This window comes from Trichomycterus rosablanca, chromosome 15, assembly GCF_030014385.1.
Source record: "Trichomycterus rosablanca isolate fTriRos1 chromosome 15, fTriRos1.hap1, whole genome shotgun sequence".
Lineage (NCBI taxonomy): Eukaryota > Metazoa > Chordata > Actinopteri > Siluriformes > Trichomycteridae > Trichomycterus > Trichomycterus rosablanca.
Window position 1 is genome coordinate 14,304,456 of NC_086002.1, and position 24,683 is coordinate 14,329,138.

At 40.2% G+C, this 24,683-nt stretch overlaps 1 protein-coding gene across 1 annotated transcript in view; it reads left to right on the forward strand.

The window, feature by feature from the left end:
• The first annotated feature begins 2,036 nt into the window (after positions 1–2,036).
• LOC134329582 (FERM domain-containing protein 7) overlaps positions 2,037–24,683 on the forward strand; it is a 39,014-nt gene continuing 16,367 nt past the window's right edge. Inside the window, exon 1 of the mRNA XM_063010864.1 lies at positions 2,037–2,165. Coding sequence (XP_062866934.1) covers positions 2,037–2,165 — 129 coding nt within the window. The remainder of the gene's footprint in view (positions 2,166–24,683) is intronic.

Sequence of the window (24,683 nt, forward strand, 5' to 3'; positions counted from 1 at the left end):
TATTTAGTTCTTATAATAACACTTTAATGATCATCATTTGTATGTTTTCAAAAGATTTTTAAAGGTTGCAGATGTCAAGCCCATTAGTTATTCTAAACATTTGCAAGAAATAGGACGTACATATGTGGCTAAAGTTGGGAATTGCAAAACATCTCATTTACCAGAAGTTGCCTAGAGAAAGCTTTTGCTATCAAAGGCCAACAAACTCAAGCCTCTACAGTTTGCCAAACATTGCTGTAGCTTTCAGTGGGACTATGTGCTGTGGGGGCAGTGATAGCTCAGTGGTTAAGGTACTGGACTAGTAATCAAAAGGTTGCCGGTTCGAGCCTCACCACCACCAAGTTGCCACTGTTGGGCCCCTGAGCAAGGCCCTTAACCCTCAATTGCTCAAAATTGTGTTCAGTCATAATTGTAAGCCACTTTGGATAAAAGCGTCTGCTAAATGCCGAAAATGTAAATGTAAATGTGCTATGGTCAGAATACACCTAAATAGGGTTTTTCTGAAAGCCACCTCATCATAACTGTGAATCAGTTTCCAGTTCAACCCAAAACACCGCCAGTTTGCCACTGTTGTATTTGGTCGCAATTATAAGTTGCTTTAATAAATACAGTGTCTACTAAATACCATAAATGTAGTGAATCTGTGATGTTGACTGCCATCCCAGTGTCCTGACCTAAACCCAACAAAAAAACCTAAGTGTGGCCACAGAAAGCTGAAGTCTGTGGAGAGATGCTGTAAAGAGAATTAATCTCTGATCCATTGGTATGAGGGTCATTCTATAATTTGGGGTACATTTCACATCACCAAAAAAGTACAAAAACAATGTTCTCTCTCAATAGAACAATCAGTGATTCAAGTTAATATATTCCTTTAGTGTAACATCTACTATTTGCAAAGCTTAAACATTAATTTTTTATTTTTTATTTTAAAGGGACAGTAGATGTAGACTACTAGGTAACTTAGTTGACAGATAACATAGTTGACAATTTCCCTATTTTGACCCATAACTTCAGTGGTAGACCTTGCCTGGCTGACCACATGTCATTTCTTGAACAGAATAATGTCTAATTTGAACATACATTTGAATTAAAATTATAAAAAAATTGTAACCATGACAATGTATGTAACATAGTTTACAGTCAGTTAATATACTCATTGACAATGTTCTATTATAGATAAAATATTTTAAAAAATAAGAGGACATTCACCACAGTTTGTTCAATATACCCTCCACAGAGAAAAATTATATCATGTAATGCTGGTCACATAGTTTTAGAACAAACTATTTTTGAGTTGCTGAGTGGAGTTCTGTTAGTAACATAGTTGACAGAACTTTTGCGGACATTAATAAATAAAGATATTTAAATTATTTAAAATTTAAAAAATATTATTTTTCTTTAGTATTTAAACTTTTGAAATAAATAAAAAAAATAGATGTTGTTGCCCTTAATGATTTTATTCATTATTTTGAAACCAAGGCATCCTCAACTTAAAAACGGACACAGCAAAAACTGTTCATTTAGGAACATCATGACAAATTTCAAGCTAAAGGAAGCATAGGATGCACATAATAATTATATTTATTTTAACTATTTTCTTTAAAAATGTCATATTTTACCTATTAATGGAAAACATGTTGTAATATTACAAAAACATTATCATTGGACATGGAATGTACCCCAAATTATAGAATGACTCATGTGTTCTCCAGGTTTGTTGAGCATTACAGGAGAAGACTCTGAGCTGTCATCAGTGCAAGTACGAAAGTGAGAAGTGCTAACAAAACGCACAGATCTTTAAACTGAACTATTGCGATTTCAGAAGTAAAACGTGCAGTCAGATTGCGCAGCTGACAGTGTGACGTAATAACCAGTGGATTCGTCTTATCCAAGTGGATGCGACCGGGCACGACTTCTGTGCTGGACATTCACGACACGATTCCGTCATTAGCTGGATAAAAACGGGGTGTTTATTTAACAAATAGTAAGAAATGTTAAAGAAAGACAGATCGGAGTTGTTTAGCGGGCAGTAAGAGATGGCATTCAGGTCGGAGTCGCTTAACGCACCAGGGAAAAACAGCGCGCAACGCATCAAAACCAAAGATGCCAAACTGCACCTGCGGGTCATCTTCCTAGACGACAGCGAGCGAGTTTTCGAGGTTGAGGTAAATGCACTGATATTATTTCCTGGCATTTATATGTATCAAGTGGTTCCCAAACTTTGTCTTTACATTGCACAGTATGTACAGTTGAACAATTGCGTCTTTATAAGAAACACATAACCTGTTAGTGACTACAGCTATTTTGTTTTACACGGTGTGAACACTTTCGGATCACATGATACTGTTGGCTTTATACACTGCCTGGCCAAAAAAAAGGTCACCACCTGGTTTTAACTAAGCAAATAGGCAAGAGCCTCCCATTGGATAATTACTGCATGGGTGATTATGTTTCAGCTGGCAACAAGTTATTTAACCCTAACTGATGCAGTGAGAAGCTTCTCATTTGTTAAACAACCATGTGGAAAGACACATCCTGTGGTCGTGGAAAAGATGTTAATCTGTTTCAGAAGGGTCAAATTATTTGCATGCATCAAGCAGAGAAAACATCTAAGGAGAAGCTGAAACTACTAAAATTGGGTTAAGAACTGTCCAACGCATTATTAAAAAGTGGAAGGACAGTGGGGAAACATCATCTTCGAGGAAGGAATGTGGTCAGAAAAAAATCTTGAATGATCGTGATCGGCGATCACTTAAACATTTGGTGAAATCAAATCATAGAAAAACTACAGTAGAACTCAGGGATATGTTTAATAGTGAAAGTAAGAACATTTCCACACGCACAATGCGAAGGGAACTCAAGGGATTGGGACTAAACAGCTGTGTAGCCTTAAGAAAACCACTTCTCAGTGAGGCTAACTGGCAAAAACGGCTTCAATTTGCTAGGGAGCATAAAGATTGGACTCTGGAGGAATGGAAGAAGGTCATTTGGTCTGATGAGTCCAGATTTACCCTGTTCCAGAGTGACGGGCGCATCAGGGTAAGAAGAGAGGCGGCTGAAGTGATGCACCCATCATGCCTAGTGCCTACCGTACAAGCCTGTGTGGGCAGTGCTATGATCTGGGGTTGCTGCAGTTGGTCAGGTCTAGGTTCAGCAATGTTATGTGCCCAAAGAATGAGGTCAGCTGACTACCTGAATATACTGAACGACCAGGTTATTCCATCAATGGATTTTTTCTTCCCTGATGGCACGGGCATATTCCAGAGTCCAGACCTGAACCCCATTGAGAATCTTTGGGATGTGCTGGAGAAGACTTTGTGCAGTGGTTCAAATCTCCCATCATCAATACAAGATCTTGGGGAAAAATTAATGCAACTCTGGACAGAAATAAATGTTGTGACATTGCAGAAGCTTGTGGAAATGATGCCACAGCGAATGTGTGCCGTAATCAAAGCTAAAGGCGGTCCAACCAAATATTAGAGTGGGTGAACTTTTTTTTGGCCAGGCAGTGTATATTTGGTTGGAGCTCTGTTCTGATGCTGAGAACTCTGAGATGTTTAAAATCCCAACAACACTGCTGCACCTAATGCGCTCATACCAGTACAACACACACCACCAGGTCATTTCCATGTTAGTGTCATTGCAGTGCTGAGAATGGTCCACCACCAAAACATCATCTGGTCAGTTGGAGTCCTGTAGGGGTTTTGTTTAACTAATATACAGTATGTGGTACAAGCGGGTAGCAAAGTATGCAAAGCAACAGATGGGCTACAAATGGTAATTGTTTACCCTCGCAAGGTAATCTTCGTTAGGTATAGGTGCAGAGCCTTCGCTCCCCACGTGCGTCAATGAGCTTCAGCCGCCCATGACCCTGTCGCCAGTTTACCACTGTTCCTTCCTTGGACCACTTTTGATAGATACTGACCACTGCAGACCGGGAACACCCCACATGAGCTGCAGTTTTGGAGATGCTCTGACCCAGTCGTCTAGCCATCACAATTTGGTCCTTGTCAAACTCGCTCAAATCCTTACGCTTGCCCATTTTTCCTGCTTCTAACACATCAACTTTGAGGATAAAATGTTCACTTGCTGCCTAATATATCCCACCTACTAACAGTTGACGTGATGAAGACATAATCAGTGTTATTCACTTCACCTGTCGGTGCTCATAATGTTATGCCTGGTCGGTGTATTTTTTTTATTAATACTGTTAAAGTAAAACAAGCATTCTTTTAGAAAGGCTTTCAACAGGAGTGTGTGGAAATCTGAGCCCATTCATTCAATTAATTGATTTGTGAGGTCAGGCATTGATGTAGGCTGATGAAAGGACTGGCTCACAATTAGCATTCCAATTCATCCCAAAATTTTCATTGGATTATAGTCAGGAGGCATATCATGTATTGTATAGAACTGACTTTATACAACTGTTATCAATAATTGTGGCTGAAACATCTAAAAATATGAATATGCAGGGGAGTTAATTTACTTTAGCCAGATGCCAAATGTGGCAACTAATCCCATGGTGTGCATGTTTTGTTTTTGTTTTTTAGAACTAACTAATGACTTTTTAAAGTGTCTTTTTGCATGGGTAGCTAATGTAATTTAAGATGAATAAAAAGAATCAAACAGCATCTAACATCTTTATGGTTAGCAAATGATTGCTACACTAAAACAGCATAGTGTATCAATTAGGAAATTTGTTTTACTTTAACTGATTGTCTAAACAAGCTTGTGGAGTATATATCTGGAGAATGGGAAGATATGAAACACTTTCCTATTAAGCTTCTTCAAAGTTCTTAACAGCAAATCAGAATACTTTTTACTTGTGGTCTCAGACTTTTGGCCACAAAATCCTGTTATGAAAATACTGCTAACCCACGACCCCTGAGATCTCCTGCTTTTGAATTTGAATCCCTGTTGTGCCATCAACCTGGTTAGGCATCCAATTGACACATATGACTGTGCCTGAGGGAGGTATGTTCAAATGGGTTTCTCATTGTTGATGTAATTGTGGTCTCTGCTGGCTGGTAAAGGGCTTGTACAAGGGCTGGATGATTCCAGACAGCAGTGCACGTCTCTATGTACTGTGGCTCTTATTGTTTAGAAAATTAAAATCAGGCAACTGGACAGGACTAGATTTGGAGAAAAAATGAGGGAAAACAAATGTATTATGCATAACAATGGAAACAAGCAATGCCTGAGCTTCTACAATAATCATGAGTCTGTGCTATTAGACATGACCAGTGCTTCTTTTGTTAAGATCAAGTCAAGTACATTCTGAGAAAGATGACGTTATTGGCAATATTAATTCATTCCTTTCTTTCTGTAAACATTTGGCAGCATTTTAATGCAATAGCTTAAGATATATGTAGTTTTAATGCACATTTTTAAAAATGTAATTTATATCTTAAGCTATTACATTACAATTTTGGAATTATAGATAATACATACGAATCAGGGGCTGCATTGTCAGTTAATACTGTATCTAATATACCAGTCAAAAATGAGCTGATTCTCCTTTCTTCAGTGTTTCTTTGTGTGTGTGTGTGTGTGTGTGTGTGTGTGTGTGTACGTGCAAAAACAATTTGAGTGCTGAAATTAGGTTAGTATTACTGTTGACTCACTGTATTATTACTACCGTAATATACAAGTCAGTAGAAGTAGACCATCAAAAATAGAAAGGGTGCATAAGGGGTGTATAAGATGCCTTGGGTTATATGAACATCTGCACAAAGCGGGGAGAGAGGGGCATTTCAGAAATCTCTTTCTATGGAGGCGAGTAGTGACACGAGACTAAAAGAAGAAGACAGAGACAGGGAGAAACTAGCCATCGGGCATGTACATGAACAGTAGTAAATATTCAGACATGCACTGGACACACATGGTCTGGCCCAGTTTGAGATTCTATGCCAGACCCTCTAACCCTCCTTGGGCAAAAGAAGCAATTAACAACTGAGTAGGGAACAACATTGAAAATAAGGATATAGGACACATGACATATGTAGACTAAAACATGTTGCCTTATTTTTTTTAAGGAATGTAAAAGCTGTCTGTCTTTCATTTTCTTAATAGGCATTTTTACACAGAGCCAAATAATGGAAAATAAAGGAAAGAAGCTTCTTGCAGATTCTGTTTCACTTTCTTGACAAAAGTGGTCAAGAAGGTAAAACAAGTTTTGTTTTAAATCTCCCGATACTATATTAAATCCATTAATAAAATGTTTTGTCTTCGGAGAAACAACATGTATAAGTGTCATTTTTTCCTATTTTTGACTCATCTAACCATAGAAATATACTTCATGTTCCAATAGTGCTTATTTTTGTGGTTGGATAAAAAACATTTAGCCATGCCGCTCAGGTGGTGCAGCGGTAAAAACACACGCTGGAACCAGAGCTGGGATCTTGAATACATCGTATCGAATCTCAGCTCTGCCTGCCGGCTAAGGCCGAGCATCCACATGAACAACGATTGGCCTGTTGTTCAGATATGGGCGGGCCTAAGCCGGATGGGGTCTCTCTCCCATGACTGGTGCAATTACGACCTCTGCTGGCTGATTGATGGCGCCAGTACAGAGATGAGAAAAGAGTGCTCTCAGGGTGTGTCTCTCCTTACACATCGCTGAGCTGCACTGCACTGCACTCGTCAAAGTGTAGGTGATAAGATGCATACGGCATGATGCCCACGTGTCGGAGGGGGTGTGGGTTAGCTTTGTTCTCTTCAATTAGAGCAGGGATCGGCACCGGTGGAGAGGAAGCATTTCGCAATTGGACACACTAAAAAAAGGGAAGAAAAAATGCATAAACAAAGTAAAAAAAAAAATAAATAAAAAACCCATTTGGCCATGTCTGTACTCCAGGGTTTTTTGGACACACCTTTGAATTAGTTATGTTATTAGACACAGTTGAACACATGTTATTTTACACTGCTCACAAAAAATGTAATGGAACACTTAAAATCACACATCAGATCTCAATGAATGAAAGATTCAAGTTGAAAATCTTTACTGATATAAATTGTGTAATTAAGTAAGAACAAAAAGACATAACAGTCAATGGAAACCAAAATCATCAACCCTTGGAGGGCTGGATTTAAATTCATACCGAAAATCAAAGTATGGAAATCATAGGCTCATCCAATTTCTGTGAATTTCATCACAGCAACTCATAATGTTACTCAGTAGTGTGTATGGCCCCCATGTGCCTGTATGCACTCCCAGCAACTTTTGGGCATGCTCCTAATGAGACGGCGGATGGTGTCATGGGGGATGTCCTCCCAGAATTGGATCGGGGCAACAGTAAGCTCTGGACAGATTGTGGCACGGCTTGGCGGTGACAAATACGCTGATAGATAAAGTCACAAAGGTTCAAAGGACCATGAGGGCCAGTCAGTGGCATCAATTCCGTCATCGTCCAGGAACTGCCTACACACTCTGGCCACATGAACCCACGGCCCACTGCACCAGCAGTCTGACAGTGACTAAGGATTTCATCTCGGTACCTAACAGCATTCAGGGTACTGTTGGCCATCAGGTGGAGGTTTGTGCGACCCTCCAACGATATGCCTCCCCAGACCATCACTGACTCACCACCAAAGCGTTCATGCTGGATGATGTTGCAGGCCACCAGTAGTGACAAGGACACTAGCAAAACACAAAACTAGAGAAGAATTAGTCAGGAAGGATGAGGAGAGAGTTTTTGTGTGTGGCCACCACCTGCAAAACCATTCCCTTTTTGGGGGTTGTCTTGCTGTTGCCTGTCCGGTGCCTTTGTTGTCACTTTTATTTGCACCAAAGCAGGTGAACTTGATTCACAATCGCTTATGCTTCCTAACTGGGCAGATTGATATCCCTGAAGTTTAACTGACTTTGTGTTATACTGTGATGATTAAGTGTCTCCTTAATTTTTTGAGCAGTGTACTTGCCTGATTGGGGAATAATGAATGAGCCAAAGACCCAAACACAAAATAGGATATTTTGGAGAAACGCTATCCATATGGTCACCAGGAGTCAGAATTCATGACATAACACACTTAATAATAATAATTACAATCTGAACTTCATTATTAAAAGGGATGTCCACATACTTTTGATCATGTAATGTTGTATTCCTTTCTTAGCTGACCTTCCTCTGAATGTGTGTGGCTCTGACAACATAATGACAATGCCCTATACCATACTGTCAGAGTAAATACAGAGTTCAGGATTTTTTCCTCACACACACACACACACACACACACACACACACACACACACACACACACACACACACACACACACACACACACACACACACACACACACACACACACACACACACACACACACACACACACACACACACACACACACACGCACACACGCACATGTGAAAAATGGGGACGTAAGAGAAACCGCAGTCATATCAGGACCTGGAAACAAAATAAGACTATTTTTTGGATTTATTTAGCTCACATATCATCTCTGTCTGTTGTTTTTTTTATTTTTTTACTTTTTTAAAAATTTTCTATTTTTCAGGTTCATGTTAAATTTTAGGACTTAATTTCTGGTTTATGTTCATTTTTAGGACATAAAAGCACACACACTTTAAAGTCAGTTACTACTAACATATTTGGGACATAAAGAAAACTCAGGACTACATCGACAACAATTAATAGAGTATGATTAAGACACAGCTTGTTCTTATTATAAAAAACAAAACAACTAAACACTTATGATTTAAAACAGAGTTTTTAATATAGTGCCTTTTATAAACATGTAAAAGACATCACCATTCAGCATGACGAGAGTAACAGACATATTGACTGCTTTTAACAAAGCTGCTTATCATTTAGACTATCAACATTGTAGTATGCATAGATTTATAAAACAGAATTATCTAAACACGATATAAAAGTGCAAACAAAATGTCAACAGATGTGCTAATATATAGTGAAGAAAATAATTATTTGATACACTGCCGATTTTGCAACTTTTCCCACCTACAAAGAATGGAGAGGCTGTAATTTTTATCGTAGGGACACTTCAACTGTGAGAGACAGAATCTAAAAAAAAATCCAGATAATCACATTGTATGATTTTTAAATAATTAATTTGCATTTTATTGTATGAAATAAGTATTTGATCACCTACCAACCAGCAAGAATTCTGGCTCTCACAGACCTGTTAGTTTTTCTTTAAGAAGCTCCTCCTATTCTGCATTCATTACCTGTATTTATTGCACCTGTTTGAACTTGTTACCTGTATAAAAGACACCTGTCCACACACTCAATCAATCACACTCCAACCTCCTTACTATGGCCAAGACCAAAGAGCTGTCTAAAGACACCAGGGACAAAATTGTAGACCTGCACAAGGCTGGGATGGGCTACAGGACAATAGCAAGCAGCTTGGTGAGAAGGCAACAACTGTTGGCGCAATTATTAGAAAATGGAAGAAACACAAGATGACTGTCAATCTTCCTCGGTCTGCTGCTCCATGCAAGATCTCACCTCGTGGGGTAAGGATGATCCTGAGAAAGGTCAGGAATCAGCCCAGAACCACACGGTAGGACCTGGTCAATGACCTGGAGAGAGCTGGGACCACAGTCTCAAAGATTACCGTTAGTAACACACTACGCCACCATGGATTAAAATCCTGCAGGGCACGCAAGGTCCCCCTGCTCACGCCAGCACATGTCCAGGCCCGTTTAAAGCTCGCCAATGACCATCTGGATGATCCAGAGGAGGCATGGGAGAAGGTCATGTGGTCAGATGAGACCAAAATAGAGCTTTTTGGTATCAACTCCACTCTCTGTGTTTGGAGGAAGAAGGAGGATGAGTACAACCCGTCCCAACCGTGAAGCATGGGGGTGGAAACATCATACTTTGGGGGTACTTTTCTGCAAAGGGGACACAACAACTGCACCGTATTGAAGGGATGATGGATGGGGTCATGTATAGCGAGATTTTGGCCAACAACCTCCTTCCTTCAGTAAGAGCATTGAAGATGGGTCGTGGCTGGGTCTTCCAGCATGACAATGACCCGCAACTAAGGAGTGGCACCGTTAGAAGCATTTCAAGGTCCTTGAGTGGCCTAGCCAGTCTCCAGACCTGAACCCAATAGAAAATCTTTGGAGGCAGCTTAAACTTAATGTTGCCCAGTGACAGCCCCGAAACCTGAAAGATCTGGAGAAGATCTATATGGAGGAGTGGGCCAAAATCCCTGCTGCAGTGTGTGCAAACTTGGTCAAGAACTACAGGAAATGTCTGACCTCTGTAAAGGTTTCTGTACCAAATATTAACTTCTGTTTTTCCATTGTATCAAATACTTATTTCATGCAATAAAATGAAAATTAATTATTTAAAAATCATACAATGTGATTTTCTGGATTTTTTTTTTTTAGATTCTGTCTCTTACAGTTGAAGTATCTCTACGATAAAAATTACAGGCCTCTCCATTCTTTGTAGGTGGGAAAAGTTGCAAAATCAGCAGTGTATCAAATAATTATTTTCCTCACTGTATAAAACAGAAACATATCTGAACACGACATAAAAGTGCAAATAAAACATCAACAGATGTGCTGTACTGTGCCAAAGTCTTGGGCATTTTATGTTTTTCATTTAATATTCTGTTTTTTTATTTGTTTTATTGGTCACTGCCCTTTGTAGTTCCACTATTACAGACTGTAACTTTCAGGACCACTACAGAGCAGGTGTTATTTAGGTGGTGGATGATTCTCAGCACTGCAGTGACACTGAACATGGTGGTGGTGTGTTAGTGTGTGTAGTGCTGGTATGATGGGATCAGACACAGAAGCGCTGCTGGAGTTTTTAAACACCTCAGTGTCACTGCTGGACTGAAAATAGTTCACCAACTAAAATGCTGTAGGCCGCGTAAAAAAACTCCAGCAGCTCTGCTGTGTCTGATCCACTCGTAGCAACACTACACACACTAACACACCACCACCATGTCAGTGACACTGCAGTGCTAAGAATGATCCACCACCTAAATAATACCTGCTCTGTCCTCGTAATTGTAATAGGAAATTGTAAAGCTGCTTTGAGACAATGCTTCATTGTAAATAAATTTTACTTTGGTCTTGTGGTGGTCCTGACCATTAGAAAACAGAGTAAAAGGGACTAACATGGAAACAGATGGACTACAGCCTGTAATTGTGGTACTACAATTACTGCAGTGACCACTAAAATGTAATTAAAGTATTTTACACAGTACTTTAGAAACAGTGCTTTCTTTTAAGAGTGGTAATTCTGTTTTTGACATAGTATTTAACAGCTGTCCAGTCTCGATTTCTGAGTGCATGTGGTTCAGCAATGATGCATGAGACACAGTCTCTCTTTATAGGGACCCGACAACTTGGAATAAATGTCAGAAGATGTTTCTCAACAGCATTTACTTCTTCATTGCTCCACTTTTTCCTGTCCTTCAGGATACCTGATAAAGTAAATGTGTGCTTTGTTAATATCATATTAATATGGACTTCATTTGCAGTGCCTATAAAAAACATTATACCCTATTCAAATTATTTTCTTTTCTCACATCATACCATGACAATAAAAATGTCTTACTTTTTTAACTGTATTTACACATTATAACACAAACTATTAACCTTGCATGAATAAGTAATCAGTCCATTAGAGTAACCATTTTTAAGTTGCTCAGGTACAACCAATCACCTTTCAGATCTTATCCTTCACTGACCTGGTCCTGACCTAAATCTAATGAGGAATAAAAAAATCGGTTGATGGATTTGAAGAGAGCAGTTTATTGTAGGTCCCCACAAAATTTGACTAACTAACAATTTTGCAAAGTTTGTTTGTTTATTATGATTTAAATGTCATGCTCAGTGATAGCTTGGTGGTTAAGGTACTGGACTAGTAAACAGAAGGTTGCCGGTTCAAGCCCCACCACCACCAAGTTGCCACTGTTGGGTCCCTGAGCAAGGCCCTTAACCCTCAATTGCTCATCGTGTTCAGCTCATTGTGTAAGTCGCTTTGGATAAAATTATAAAAAGGAGGGCGACCATGAAAAGGCAAAGATACTTCAAAAACAACTGAAGTTGGAGATTAAGGAGGGGAAACAGAGAGTAGAACAACAGTTACAACAGGAAGGAGTGCGTCAGGTCTGGAATGGCATGAGAAAGATCACTGGTTTGAAACAGAAGGAAGGAGGGCTGCTTGATGGTGACCAGGACACAGCTGAGGACCTGAATTTGTTCTTCAACAGATTTGAACAATCTACCTCACAATGCCTTCTACCTGTTGCACACAATGCCACCTTGTCATCAGTAACCACACCCTTAACATTTAAACCATATCAAGTGAAAAGGGAACTGGATCGACTTAAGCAGGGAAAAGCAGCTGGACCTGACGGAATCTGCCCCAGGCTGTTGAGGATTTGTTCCAGTCAGCTTTGTGGCATTTTCACACACCTTTTCAACCTGAGCTTGCGTCTACAGAGGATCCCCACTCTGTGGAAAACTTCCTGCTTGGTTCCCGTTCCCAAAAAGAGACACCCAACAAATCCCAACGACTACAGGCCTGTCGCCCTTACTTCACATGTTATGAAGTCGCTAGAGAGACTAGTCCTTGCTCACATCAGACCCAGAGTGAAGGAACACATGGATCCTCTACAGTTCGCCTACCAACAAAACATCGGCGTGGATGATGCTCTCATCTATACGTTACAGAGGGCTCATGCTCATCTGGACAGTGTGGACACTACTGTGAGGATGATGTTTTTCGATTTTTCATGTGCCTTCAATACTATACGTACAACCTGCACGGCTAGGTGAAAAGATGCTGAAGATGAATGTGGAACCAGCTCTAGTCTCCTGGGTTTTGGACTATCTATCTTCTAGACCACAGTTTGTGCGACTTAAAAACTGTGTCTCTGTAAAAACCTTAAGCAGTATGGGGGCCCCACAAGGAACAGTCCTGTCGCCTTTCCTGTTTACGCTGTATACATCGGACTTTCAATATTACTCCGACAACTGTTTTCTTCAGAAGTTTTCAGATGATTCAGCAGTCGTGGGTTGTATTAGAGCAGGATGTGAGCAGGAATACAGGGGCACGGTTAAGGACTTTGTGGACTGGTGTAGCAACAACCACCTACAACTAAACATCACAAAAACCAAAGAGATGGTGGTGGACTTTAGAAGGAGGAGGAGGGATCCTGAGCCAGTTACTATCCTAGGAACTGAGGTGGAACTTGTACCCAGCTACAGGTACCTTGGAGTTCAGCTGGACAACAAGCTGGACTGGTCTACACACATGGAGATGGTGTACAAAAAGGGGCAGAGCAGACTGTACTTCTTAAGAAGGCTGAAATCTTTTAACATCAGTAGGCCCCCTTTGTGCACCTTTTATCAGTCTGTGGTGGCCAGTGCTCTTTTCTTTGGAGTGGTTTGCTGGGGTGAGAGTGCTAGAACAATGGACACAAACCGAATAAACAACCAGATCAAAAAGGCCAGCTCCATAGTGGGGTCTGAACAGGACTCAGTTCAGCAGGTAGCAGAGTTAAGAATGCTCACAAAGCTTAACTCAATTATCAAAAACCATTCACACCCACTTCACTCCCTGGAGGTGTTTCGACAGAGCACCTTCAGTCACAGACTGATTCCTCCTAAATGCCCAAGAAGGATGGGCCCTGCTGAGTCTGGTTCCTCTCAAGGTTTCTTCCTGTAATTTTCAGGACGTTTTTCCTTGCCACAGTCGCCCTCGGCTCGCTCAACAGGGGTTTTTGTATCTGTTGGTCATGGATTTTGTAAAGTTGCTTTGAGACAATGTCTATTGTAAAAAGCGCTATATAAATAAAGTTGACTTAACTTGACTGACTTGACTAAATGCAGGACTGAACGCTACAGAAAATCCTCTTATAACTGCTATCAGACTGTTTAACAATTCACAATAATCCAAATAAACCATTTATAAGAAATACCTACTTCTGTATGCTATGCATGCACCATTAAACCAATGGTTACATACCTCAATAAATACTAATTTTGTATGCTATGCATACACCATAAAAAAGTTTACATGTACAGTGTATCACAAAAGTGAGTACACCCCTCACATTTCTGCAGATATTTAAGTATATCTTTTCATGGGACAACACTGACAAAATGACACTTTGACACAATGAAAAGTAGTCTGTGTGCAGCTTATATAACAGTGTACATTTATTCTTCCCTCAAAATAACTCAATATACAGCCATTAATGTCTAAACCACCGGCAACAAAAGTGAGTACACCCCTAAGAGACTACACCCCTAAATGTCCAAATTGAGCACTGCTTGTCATTTTCCCTCAAAAATGTCATGTGACTCGTTAGTGTTACTAGGTCTCAGGTGTGCATAGGGAGCAGGTGTGTTCAATTTAGTAGTACAGCTCTCACACTCTCTCATACTGGTCACTGAAAGTTCCAACATGGCACCTCATGGCAAAGAACTCTCTGAGGATCTTAAAAGACGAATTGTCGCGCTACATGAAGATGGCCAAGGCTACAAGAAGATTGCCAACACCCTGAAACTGAGCTGCAGCACAGTGGCCAAGATCATCCAGCGTTTTAAAAGAGCAGGGTCCACTCAGAACAGACCTCGCGTTGGTCGTCCAAAGAAGCTGAGTGCACGTGCTCAGCGTCACATCCAACTGCTGTCTTTGAAAGATAGGCGCAGGAGTGCTGTCAGCATTGCTGCAGAGATTGAAAAGGTGGGGGGTCAGCCTGTCAGTGCTCAGACCATACGCCGCACACTACATCAAATTGGTCTGCATGGCTGTCACCCCAGAAGGAAGCCTCTTCTGAAGTCTCTACACAAGAAAGCCCGCAAACAGTTTGCTGAAGACATGTCAACAAAGGACATGGATTAGTGGAACCATGTCCTATGGTCTGATGAGACTAATATTAATTTGTTTGGTTCAGATGGTCTCAAGCATGTGTGGCGGCAATCAGGTGAGGAGTACAAAGATAAGTGTGTCATGCCTACAGTCAAGCATGGTGGTGGGAATGCCATGGTCTGGGGCTGCATGAGTGCAGCAGGTGTTGGGGAGTTACATTTCATTGAGGGACACATGAACTCCAATATGTACTGTGAAATACTGAAGCAGAGCATGATCCCCTCCCTCCGGAAACTGGGTCGCAGGGCAGTGTTCCAGCATGATAATGACCCCAAACACACCTCTAAGACGACCACTGCTTTATTGAAGAGGCTGAGGGTAAAGGTGATGGACTGGCCAAGCATGTCTCCAGACCTAAACCAAATAGAACATCTTTGGGGCATCCTCAAGCGGAAGGTGGAGGAGCGCAAAGTCTCGAATATCCGCCAGCTCCGTGATGTCGTCATGGAGGAGTGGAAAAGCATTCCAGTGGAAACCTGTGAAGCTCTGGTAAACTCCATGCCCAGGAGAGTTAAGGCAGTTCTGGGAAATAATGGTGGCCACACAAAATATTGACACTTCAGGAACTTTCACTAAGGGGTGTACTCACTTTTGTTGCCGGTGGTTTAGACATTAATGGCTGTATATTGAGTTATTTTGAGGGAAGAATAAATTTACACTTATATAAGCTGCACACAGACTACTTTTCATTGTGTCAAAGTGTCATTTTGTCAGTGTTGTCCCATGAAAAGATATACTTAAATATCTGCAGAAATGTGAGGGGTGTACTCACTTTTGTGATACACTGTATATAGTACCATACTGTACATTTTTATCTTATTGCTTGTTTTACACTGTAAGTTAATGTTGTATGTATACAAGAGGTTGTTGTTGTCTGAGCTGCTATAACAAAGAAATTTCCTGCAAAGGATCAATAAAGACTCTCTCTCTCTCTCTCTCTCTCTCTCTCTCTCTCTATCTCTCTATCTCGCTATCTATCTATCTATCTATCTATAAGCGTCTGCTAAATGCCTAAAATGTAAATGTCATGTTTTATACTTTGTTTACATTCATGACAAAAACGGTAGTTACTCAGTACACAAGGTTCATCAGTTCACAAGGTTATATTACACACACTCATGGACAATTTAGTGTCTCCAATTCACCTCACATGCACGTCTTTGGACTGTGGGAGGAAACCCGGAGCACCTGGAGGAAACCCACGCAGACACAGAGAGAACATGAAAACTCCACACAGAAGGGACCCGGACCGCCCCACCTGGGGTTCAAACCCAGGACCTTCTTGCTGTGAGGCGACAGTGCCACCCACTTAGCCACCATGCCGCCCTACCTCCAAAGTAACAGCTTTTAGGGAAGAAATAAATTCTTTCTTGTTCTGTTAAATTTAGGTGCAGCATTGGACACTATAGATCATAACATTCCAGTAGGAATGTCAGTGTTAGGTTCCATGCGACAGCTGGTTAAGTTTGGACATGGCACTAAAGATGTACAGTGGGGCCAAAAAGTATTTAGTCAGCCACTGATTGTGCAAGTTCTCCTACTTAGAAAGATGAGAGAGGTCTGTAATTTTCATCATAGCTACACTTCAACTATGAGAGACAAAATGAGGGAAAAAAATCCAGGAAATCACATTGTAGGATTTTTAAAGAATTTATTTGTAAATGATGGTGGAAAATAAGTATTTGGTCAATAACAAAAGTTCAACTCAATACTTGTAACATGACCTTTGTTGGCAATGACAGAGGTGAAACGTTTCCTGTAAGTCTTCACCAGGTTTGCACACACTGTAGCTGCTATTTTGGCCCATTCCTCCATGCAGATCTCCTCTAGAGCAGTGATGTTTTGGAGCTGTCGCTGGGCAACACGGACTCCACAAATTTTCTATGGGGTTGAGGTCTGGAGACTCCATGGACCTTGAAGTGCTTTTTACGGAGCCACTCCTTCGTTGCCCGAGCGGTGTGTTTGGGATCATCGTCATGCTGGAAGACCCAGCCACGTTCCATCTTCAATGCTCTCACTGATGGAAGGAGGTTTTGGCTTAAAATCTCACGATACATGGCCCCGTTCATTCTTCCCTTAACACGGATCAGTCGTCCTGTCCCCTTTGCAGAAAAACAGCCCCAAAGCATGATGTTTCCACCCCCATGCTTCACAGTAGGTATGGTGTTCTTGGGTTCTTCTTCTTCCTCCAAACACGACGAGTTGAGTTTTTACCAGAAAGTTCCATTTTGGTTTCATCTGACCACATGATATTCTCCCAATCCTCTTCTGGATCATCCATATGCTCTCTGGCAAACTTCAGACGGGCCTGGACATGTACTGGCTTAAGCAGGGGGACACGCCTGGCACTGCAGGATTTGAGTCCCTCTCGGCGTAGTGTGTTACTGATGGTAGCCTTTGTTACTTTGGTCCCAGCTCTCTGCAGGTCATTCATCAGGTCCCTCCGTGTAGTTCTGGGATTTTTGCTCACCGTTCTCATGATCATTTTGACCCCACGGGATGAGATCTTGCGTGGGGCCCCAGATCGAAGGAGATTATCAATGGTCTTGTATGTCTTCCATTTTCTTACAATTGTTCCCACAGTTGATTTATTCACACCAACCTGCTTGCCTATTGTAGATTCACTCTTCCCAGCCTGGTGCAGGTCTACAGTTTTCTTCCTGGTGTCCTTCGACAGCTCTTTGGTCTTGGCCATGGTTGAGTTTGGAGTCTGACTGTTTGAGGCTGTGGACAGGTGTCTTTTATACAGATAACGAGGTCAAACAGGTGCCATTAATACAGGTAACGAGTGGAGGACAGAAGAGCTTCTTAAAGAAGAAGTTACAGGTCTGTGAGAGCCAGAAATCTTGCTTGTTTGTTATTGACCAAATACTTATTTTCCACCATAATTTACAAATAAATTCTTTAAAAATCCTACAATGTGATTTCCTGGATTTTTTTTTTCTCATTTTGTCTCTCATAGTTGAAGTGTAGCTATGATGAAAATTACAGACCTCTCTCATCTTTCTAAGTAGGAGAACCTGCACAATCAGTGGCTGACTAAATACTTTTTGGCCCCACTGTAGCTAAGTAGCTCTGTAAGCAGCTTCTAAAAGTTCTGTTATCACCCATGTCCTTTGATGTGTGCGAGGGTTTTTTTTTTACCTTTTTTAATTTTTTTTTATTTATGTATTTATATAGGGCAGTTGTAGCCTAGTGGTTAAGGTACTGGACTAGTAACCAGAAGGTTGCCGGTTCAAGCCCCACCACTGCCAGGTTGGCACTGTTGGGCCCTTGAGCAAGGCCCTTAACCCTCAATTGCTTAGACTGTATACTGTTACAGTACTGTAAGGGGTCCAAGGGGGCGTGGTCCGGGGGTACCTCCTGGAAATGAGTTTTTGCAACTTGGGATGTCTGGTATTACCACTAGGTAGAAACAACAATTTTACCTCTGCTTTAGTCAGGTCTTCCCTCTCATCAGTATCCAAAAAAGAATCGTGATCAAATATGTCACTGCTCTTTACGGTCTGAAGATCATCATTTACATTCTAATAGAAGAAAGATATTTAAACTGAACATCAAATTACAAAATATAAAACTTATTATGAACAAAATATGATTTTTTAAATTGGATTTTAATTATGCTAAGCTACAATATCAGGACTCGACACACACACACTTTCTGGTAATGACATTATCAGGACCTTGTACACTTGAAGTAGAAAATCAGCCTTCACCCCAAAAAGTGTCTAAGAAAGTCATTTTCAGGACCTCCGTTTACTGACTGTTTAACTGGTTTAAAGTGTTTATTAAGGTGGAATTATTTACATTTTATGTGTTTACACTGTGTTTAAATAATGCATGTTTACCTTCACCGCTCTGATTTCTCCTCTCTGCCCATCAGAACAGTCAGGTTCAGCAGGTGACTTGCTGGTTTTTGTCTTTTCCTATAAAGTTAGAATGAAATAAGACATGAATACATTACAGTAGCATTAATAACACCAATCTATTGTCACAAAACACAATTTATAACTAAAACATGGCTTAATTTTAATACAATTTATTTAATATACGCTAAGCTACAATATCAGGACTCGACACACACACACTTTCTGGTAATGACATTATCAGGACCTTGTACACTTGAAGTAGAAAATCAGCCTTCATCCCAAAAAGTGTCTAAGAAAGTCATTTTCAGGACCTCCGTTTACTGACTGTTTAACTGGTTTAAAGTGTTTATTAAGGTAAAATTATTAACATTTTGTGTGTTTAAATAATGCATGTTTACCTTCACTGCTCTGATTTCTCCTCTCTGCCCATCAGAACAGTCAGGTTCAGCAGGTGACATGCTGGTTTTTGTCTTTTCCTATAAAGTTAGAATGAAATAAGACATGAATACATTACAGTAGCATTAATAACACCAATCTATTGTCATAATACACAATTTATAACCAAAATATGGTTTAATTTTAATGCAATTTATTTCATATACGCTAAGCTACAATATCAGGACTCGACACACACACACTTTCTGGTAATGACATTATCAGGACCTTGTACACTTGAAGTAGAAAATCAGCCTTCATCCCAAAAAGTGTCTAAGAAAGTCATTTTCAGGACCTCCGTTTACTGACTGTTTAACTGGTTTAAAGTGTTTATTAAGGTGGAATTATTTACATTTTATGTGTTTAAACTGTGTTTAAATAATGCATGTTTACCTTCACCGCTCTGATTTCTCCTCTCTGCCCATCAGAACAGTCAGGTTCAGCAGGTGACATGCTGGTTTTTGTCTTTTCCTATAAAGTTAGAATGAAATAAGACATGAATACATTACAGTAGCATTAATAACACCAATCTATTGTCACAAAACACAATTTATAACTAAAATATGGTTTAATATTAATACAATGTATTTAATATACGCTAAGCTACAATATCAGGACTCGACACACACACACTTTCTGGTAATGACATTATCAGGACCTTGTAGACTTGAAGTAGAAAATCAGCCTTCATCCCAAAAAGTGTCTAAGAAAGTCATTTTCAGGACCTCCGTTTACTGACTGTTTAAAAAAGACTATTTTGTTTTTCTGAGTATCTTCTTTGTCTTTCAAAGGACTCCTGTTGCGAAATAAGGTCCCCCCCGATATTCGAGGACAAAGCTTCCTTTTTCAATAAGCACAAGGGCAAATACTCCCCTGCCTAGCATAAAAAACAAACATTATTTACTCTAAGAAAAAAACTGTTTAAATATCATTTAGTCGATTAAACAGTACTTAAAAGAAAGAGACTAAAATAATACTGCAAAACTACTGTAGAAAAATTAGACCTACCTTTATACTCGTTAATAAATCTCTCTTCAAACCATGGTTTATCTGTGCCTGAAAGAATGTGTTCAACAGCATCTTTTGTGGGGCTTCGCCTAGTTTTTCTTGACATCGTACATCCATACAGAATCCAACTTGAAGCTATGAATTAAAAGAAATGCATTAAAAATATAATTTGTAACATACTCATTCATGACCAAATAAATCTAACCACTTAGTGTACTGTACAATTATGAAATAAATATGCCTCCCTTTATCCTTATTGATGATGTGAGTACAGAAGTACACTCTGAACCCCAGTAAACATGCATTACATTTACTGAACAAACAGTGAACACAAATTACAGTATTACAGACCTGACAGGGCATAAAGATTAAGCATCAAATTTGCAAGGTTTAGGCCCTGTTCTTGCACATGCTTATAATATTTATTATAACCTGCCTTATTTCCTATTACCCTCAAATAGTGTTTCAATTTAAAATAAAAATAGATATCCTTAAATTAAAAAACTTTTACTGTGTGCTTTATTTAGGCCTTTAATCCACTACCCTCTCTGTACATGTTCCACTTACATGTTTAAAGTTTAAATACATGTTTAAAGTTCCTTCTCTTACTGTGTGCTTTACTCAGGCCTTTTAATCCACATGTTCCTCTCCTACATCACTGACTGATATTCTCCTTCTCACTTTCTATATACCATTTTGTCTTCATTCCTTTACAACATTTTTGTCTCCTCCATTTTTAACACAGTTTGTATAACTTTATTTTACATTGAGCGTTTTCTCTCCTTTCTTTCTATAACGCTAAGTGAGCACACAGTATGCTGTTTCCACTCTTTTAAACAGTCCTAACACCTTATATTTCTTTGTAATTAATAAAACAAAACGAAACACTAATGTAAATTATGCCGTTTTAAAACATTTAAAACACAAACTCGTTTGTACTCACCAGAGAACACAGTACACTGTCCCAAAATCACAAACGATGACGTCATTTTCCCGGGAAAATTCACCTTCATCCAAAACGATTCAGTTTTTAGGATTCGACTCCAACTCTCGACTCTGCCGCTTGAATCAATCGAGTTGACTCTTCCAGTGACTTCCATTCACCAGCATGTATCAGTTTGCAGGAGTCGATTCCGACTCCTGCCTTTGGAATCACTAAAGTTGACTCCTCAACCTAAATTAATTTTAAACCACACCGCACTAAGGTAAAAGATAAAGAGCGATCTATATCCATATGTGCGCGCGCGTGTGTGTGTGTGTGTGTGTGTGTAAAATGCAAAATGTCAGTGTGTTGGCTACACAAAATGATATACACAAGTGATATACTGTACATGTGTTTTAATGTATGAATTTATTTGATGTTTCCATAAAAGTAAAGTGCTGGTGTTAGTGTCGCTTCTTTGCTTTGATTAATAGTCTATTGGTTCACATTTAAAGACAAGAATATGTCTGTGCTATGTTTATATTTTCCTTAATTCGCGCTAAAGCATAGCCTGATATGCTAATGCGGGGTAGCCTGCTAACACTGTGTATTGCAAGCGTTACTTCGTGACGTCAGGAAGAGCCGCCATCTTGAAGTGGGGTAAAACTTCTTCGAGTGTCCACTAGTTGGCGTGCACACTCGTGAGCCAAAAGTGCTACACCCACACCCCAGTCTGTTTCAGGCCTGAGAGAAATTTTAGGACATCAAAAAAACTCAGAGCAGATACGTTTTAGAGCATGCTGAACACGATAGCGTGGTCAGAAAAATCAGGACCTCATTTTAGGTCCTAACATGCGCCGAGGTCCTGATAGTGTGGGTGTGTTTTCTGATTCAAGTCCTGACTTTTCACAAAAACACACGCACACACACACACACACACACACACACACACACACACACACACACACACACACACAGCTTATTAGATAGCAACCCTATATTTTATTGGTGCCTAAATGAGGGTTTCAGTGCCACACTTGCACCCTTGATTGTGTGTGGGTGGTAACTGCCAACTTGGTTATATAACATAGGCCACAAACAATAGGTTTACTCAAGCTTAATCAAAATGTTTTAACAAATATTTATCCAAAAGACGTGTGTAAACTGAAGGAGAAAAAAATATTTTATTTTTATGAGGCCGTTTAATGTTAGTAGGTACAGGAGTAATAGCTCTCCAATGGATTGGTACATTGTACAGGGTATTCCTGCCTTGCGCCCAGTGTTTCTTTGTAAAACGCGATTCAGTGTGGCCCTGTGGCAGTGAAAGAAAATAAAATAAAAAACAAGCATAATGTAATTTAAGGAATGTAAAAAAAAATCAGTCAAAAAATTTGGGACAGTAACTAAAATCTGGTCTAGGACCTTTCAAATTTGAGGCTCAGTTAGGCTATTGACCAGACAAGGTTTGTTTTTAACAGAAACTATTGGTTGAGTTAGGCACCCACGTGTGGGGTGGGGAAATCATGGGGCAGCGTAGCATGTCTCTACATATGCAATTCGACTCTTTGTGAGACTCGGGATCAATTGTAAAAAATCGAATACAAATAGAAAGCGGTAAAAACGCATGCTGTTCACCAGAGCTGAGATCTCGAATACATCTTATCGAATCTCGGCTCTGCCTGCCGGCTGAGGATGAGCGGTCACATGAACAACGATTGGCCTGTTGTTCAGATAGGGGCGGGATTAAGCCGGATGGGGACTCTCTCTCAGACTAGTGCGATTACGACCTCTGCTGGCTGGTTGGTGGCGCCTGCACGGAGATGGGAAAGGAGTGCGGTAGAGGGTGTGGCTCTCCGTACACAGCGCTGTACTGCACTGCACCTGTCAAGTGTAGGTGATAAGATGTTCGATTGCTGTGCACGTGTCGGAGGGGGCGTGGAGCAGCCTCGTCCTCTCCAATCAGGAGCAGGGACCAGCATTAGTGAGAGGATGACTGACAGGTAAAAATTGGATAAATAGAAAATACATAATACAATAAAATAAAGCAAATATAAACAATTACAACACATTAATTCATTTTCTTATCCGCTTATTCAAGTCGCCGGGGGGGGGGCTGTAGCCTATTCCAGCTTTTTAATGGGCACAAGGCAGTAACACCCTGGATGGGACGCCAGTCAATCGCAGGGCAGACACGCAGACACACATACACACACAAACACCAATTCACTTATAGGGCAATTCAGTGTCTCCAGTTAACTTGACTGCATGTTTTTGGACTGTGGGAGGAAACCGGAGCTCCCGGAGGAAACCCACGCAGACATGGGGAGAACACACAAACTATGCACAGAAAGGACCCGGACTGCTTGCTGTGAGGCGACAGTGCTACCCACTAAGCCACCGTGCCACATTTACAACACAGAACAGAATAAAATAGAAACATTTAGTACAAGTGGAAGCAGTAAAAGGAAGAAAAACAATAATGCTATAATAAACCGAAACAGGTGGGTCTTATCCCTCCTCTCAAATATGCCAAGATCAGCCAGAGCCCTCAGGTCATCATGAGGGGAGTTTTAAACATTAGGGCTGTAATAGGACAAGGCTGCTTTTCCACTTTTCTGCTTATTAGCTGGTCCAGCCAGCATGTTCCTGTGTGCTGAACTGAGGGCTATTGAGGGAACATATCTAATAAGCAGGTACTGTGTAGAGGGACCATGAAGGCATTTAAAAATGTGTAAAATAATATTAAAATTAATTTTAAATCTATGGTACTTACTCAAATGGTACATATGGTACAGCCCATATGATTGTTTTGCAAAATAATAGATGTTGTGCTCCCAATTGTTACTAGTGGTAGGGTGGTGTCTGTAAAGGCACTCTTAATGCTGAGTACATTGGAGTAACATATTGTAACATTTAGCTTTTGAATTTTTTAGACAATGCTAAGTCACATTCTTACGACGGCATGTTAGGGCCACTGAAAAAAAAATTTAAGTTTTGATTTCGAGAATAAAGTTGAAATTACTTCGAGAATAAAGTCGAAATATTTTGGCCAAAGAGTGTGCAGCCGTTGTAGGTTTGTCAGTTCAGAGAAGCACGGGTCTCAGTACCTGGATCGGCACGCAAGCGCCGAGGGCAGCTTATAATGAGTGTTAGTGTGGTTATCCAATAACCCGCGATTATTTTTGGGTCGTTGTTTGTATTGTACACTTCCATCCACATGACATGATGACTAAACCTGTCAATGCAACCATTTATAGCGATGCCATATGGCTTTAGTTTATCGTACGAGTCCATAAGGCTCGGTTTAAGTACTGGCAACTACCAGTGGCACACGTTCTTCTAAATAAACACAGTTTATTACAAAGCAGTTTCATCATCCTTACACTAATAACAAACTGGTGCTGATGTGGCAGGAGACTGAAGATTTCTTTATTTGTGAAACCGATATGAAAGTATAACAAATCATGAACATTCTCATTTTAACACAAGGAGGTTGCTATGGTGATAATATTTGGACTTTAATCTCGTAATCATTTTGACTTTAATCTTTAAATTGATAC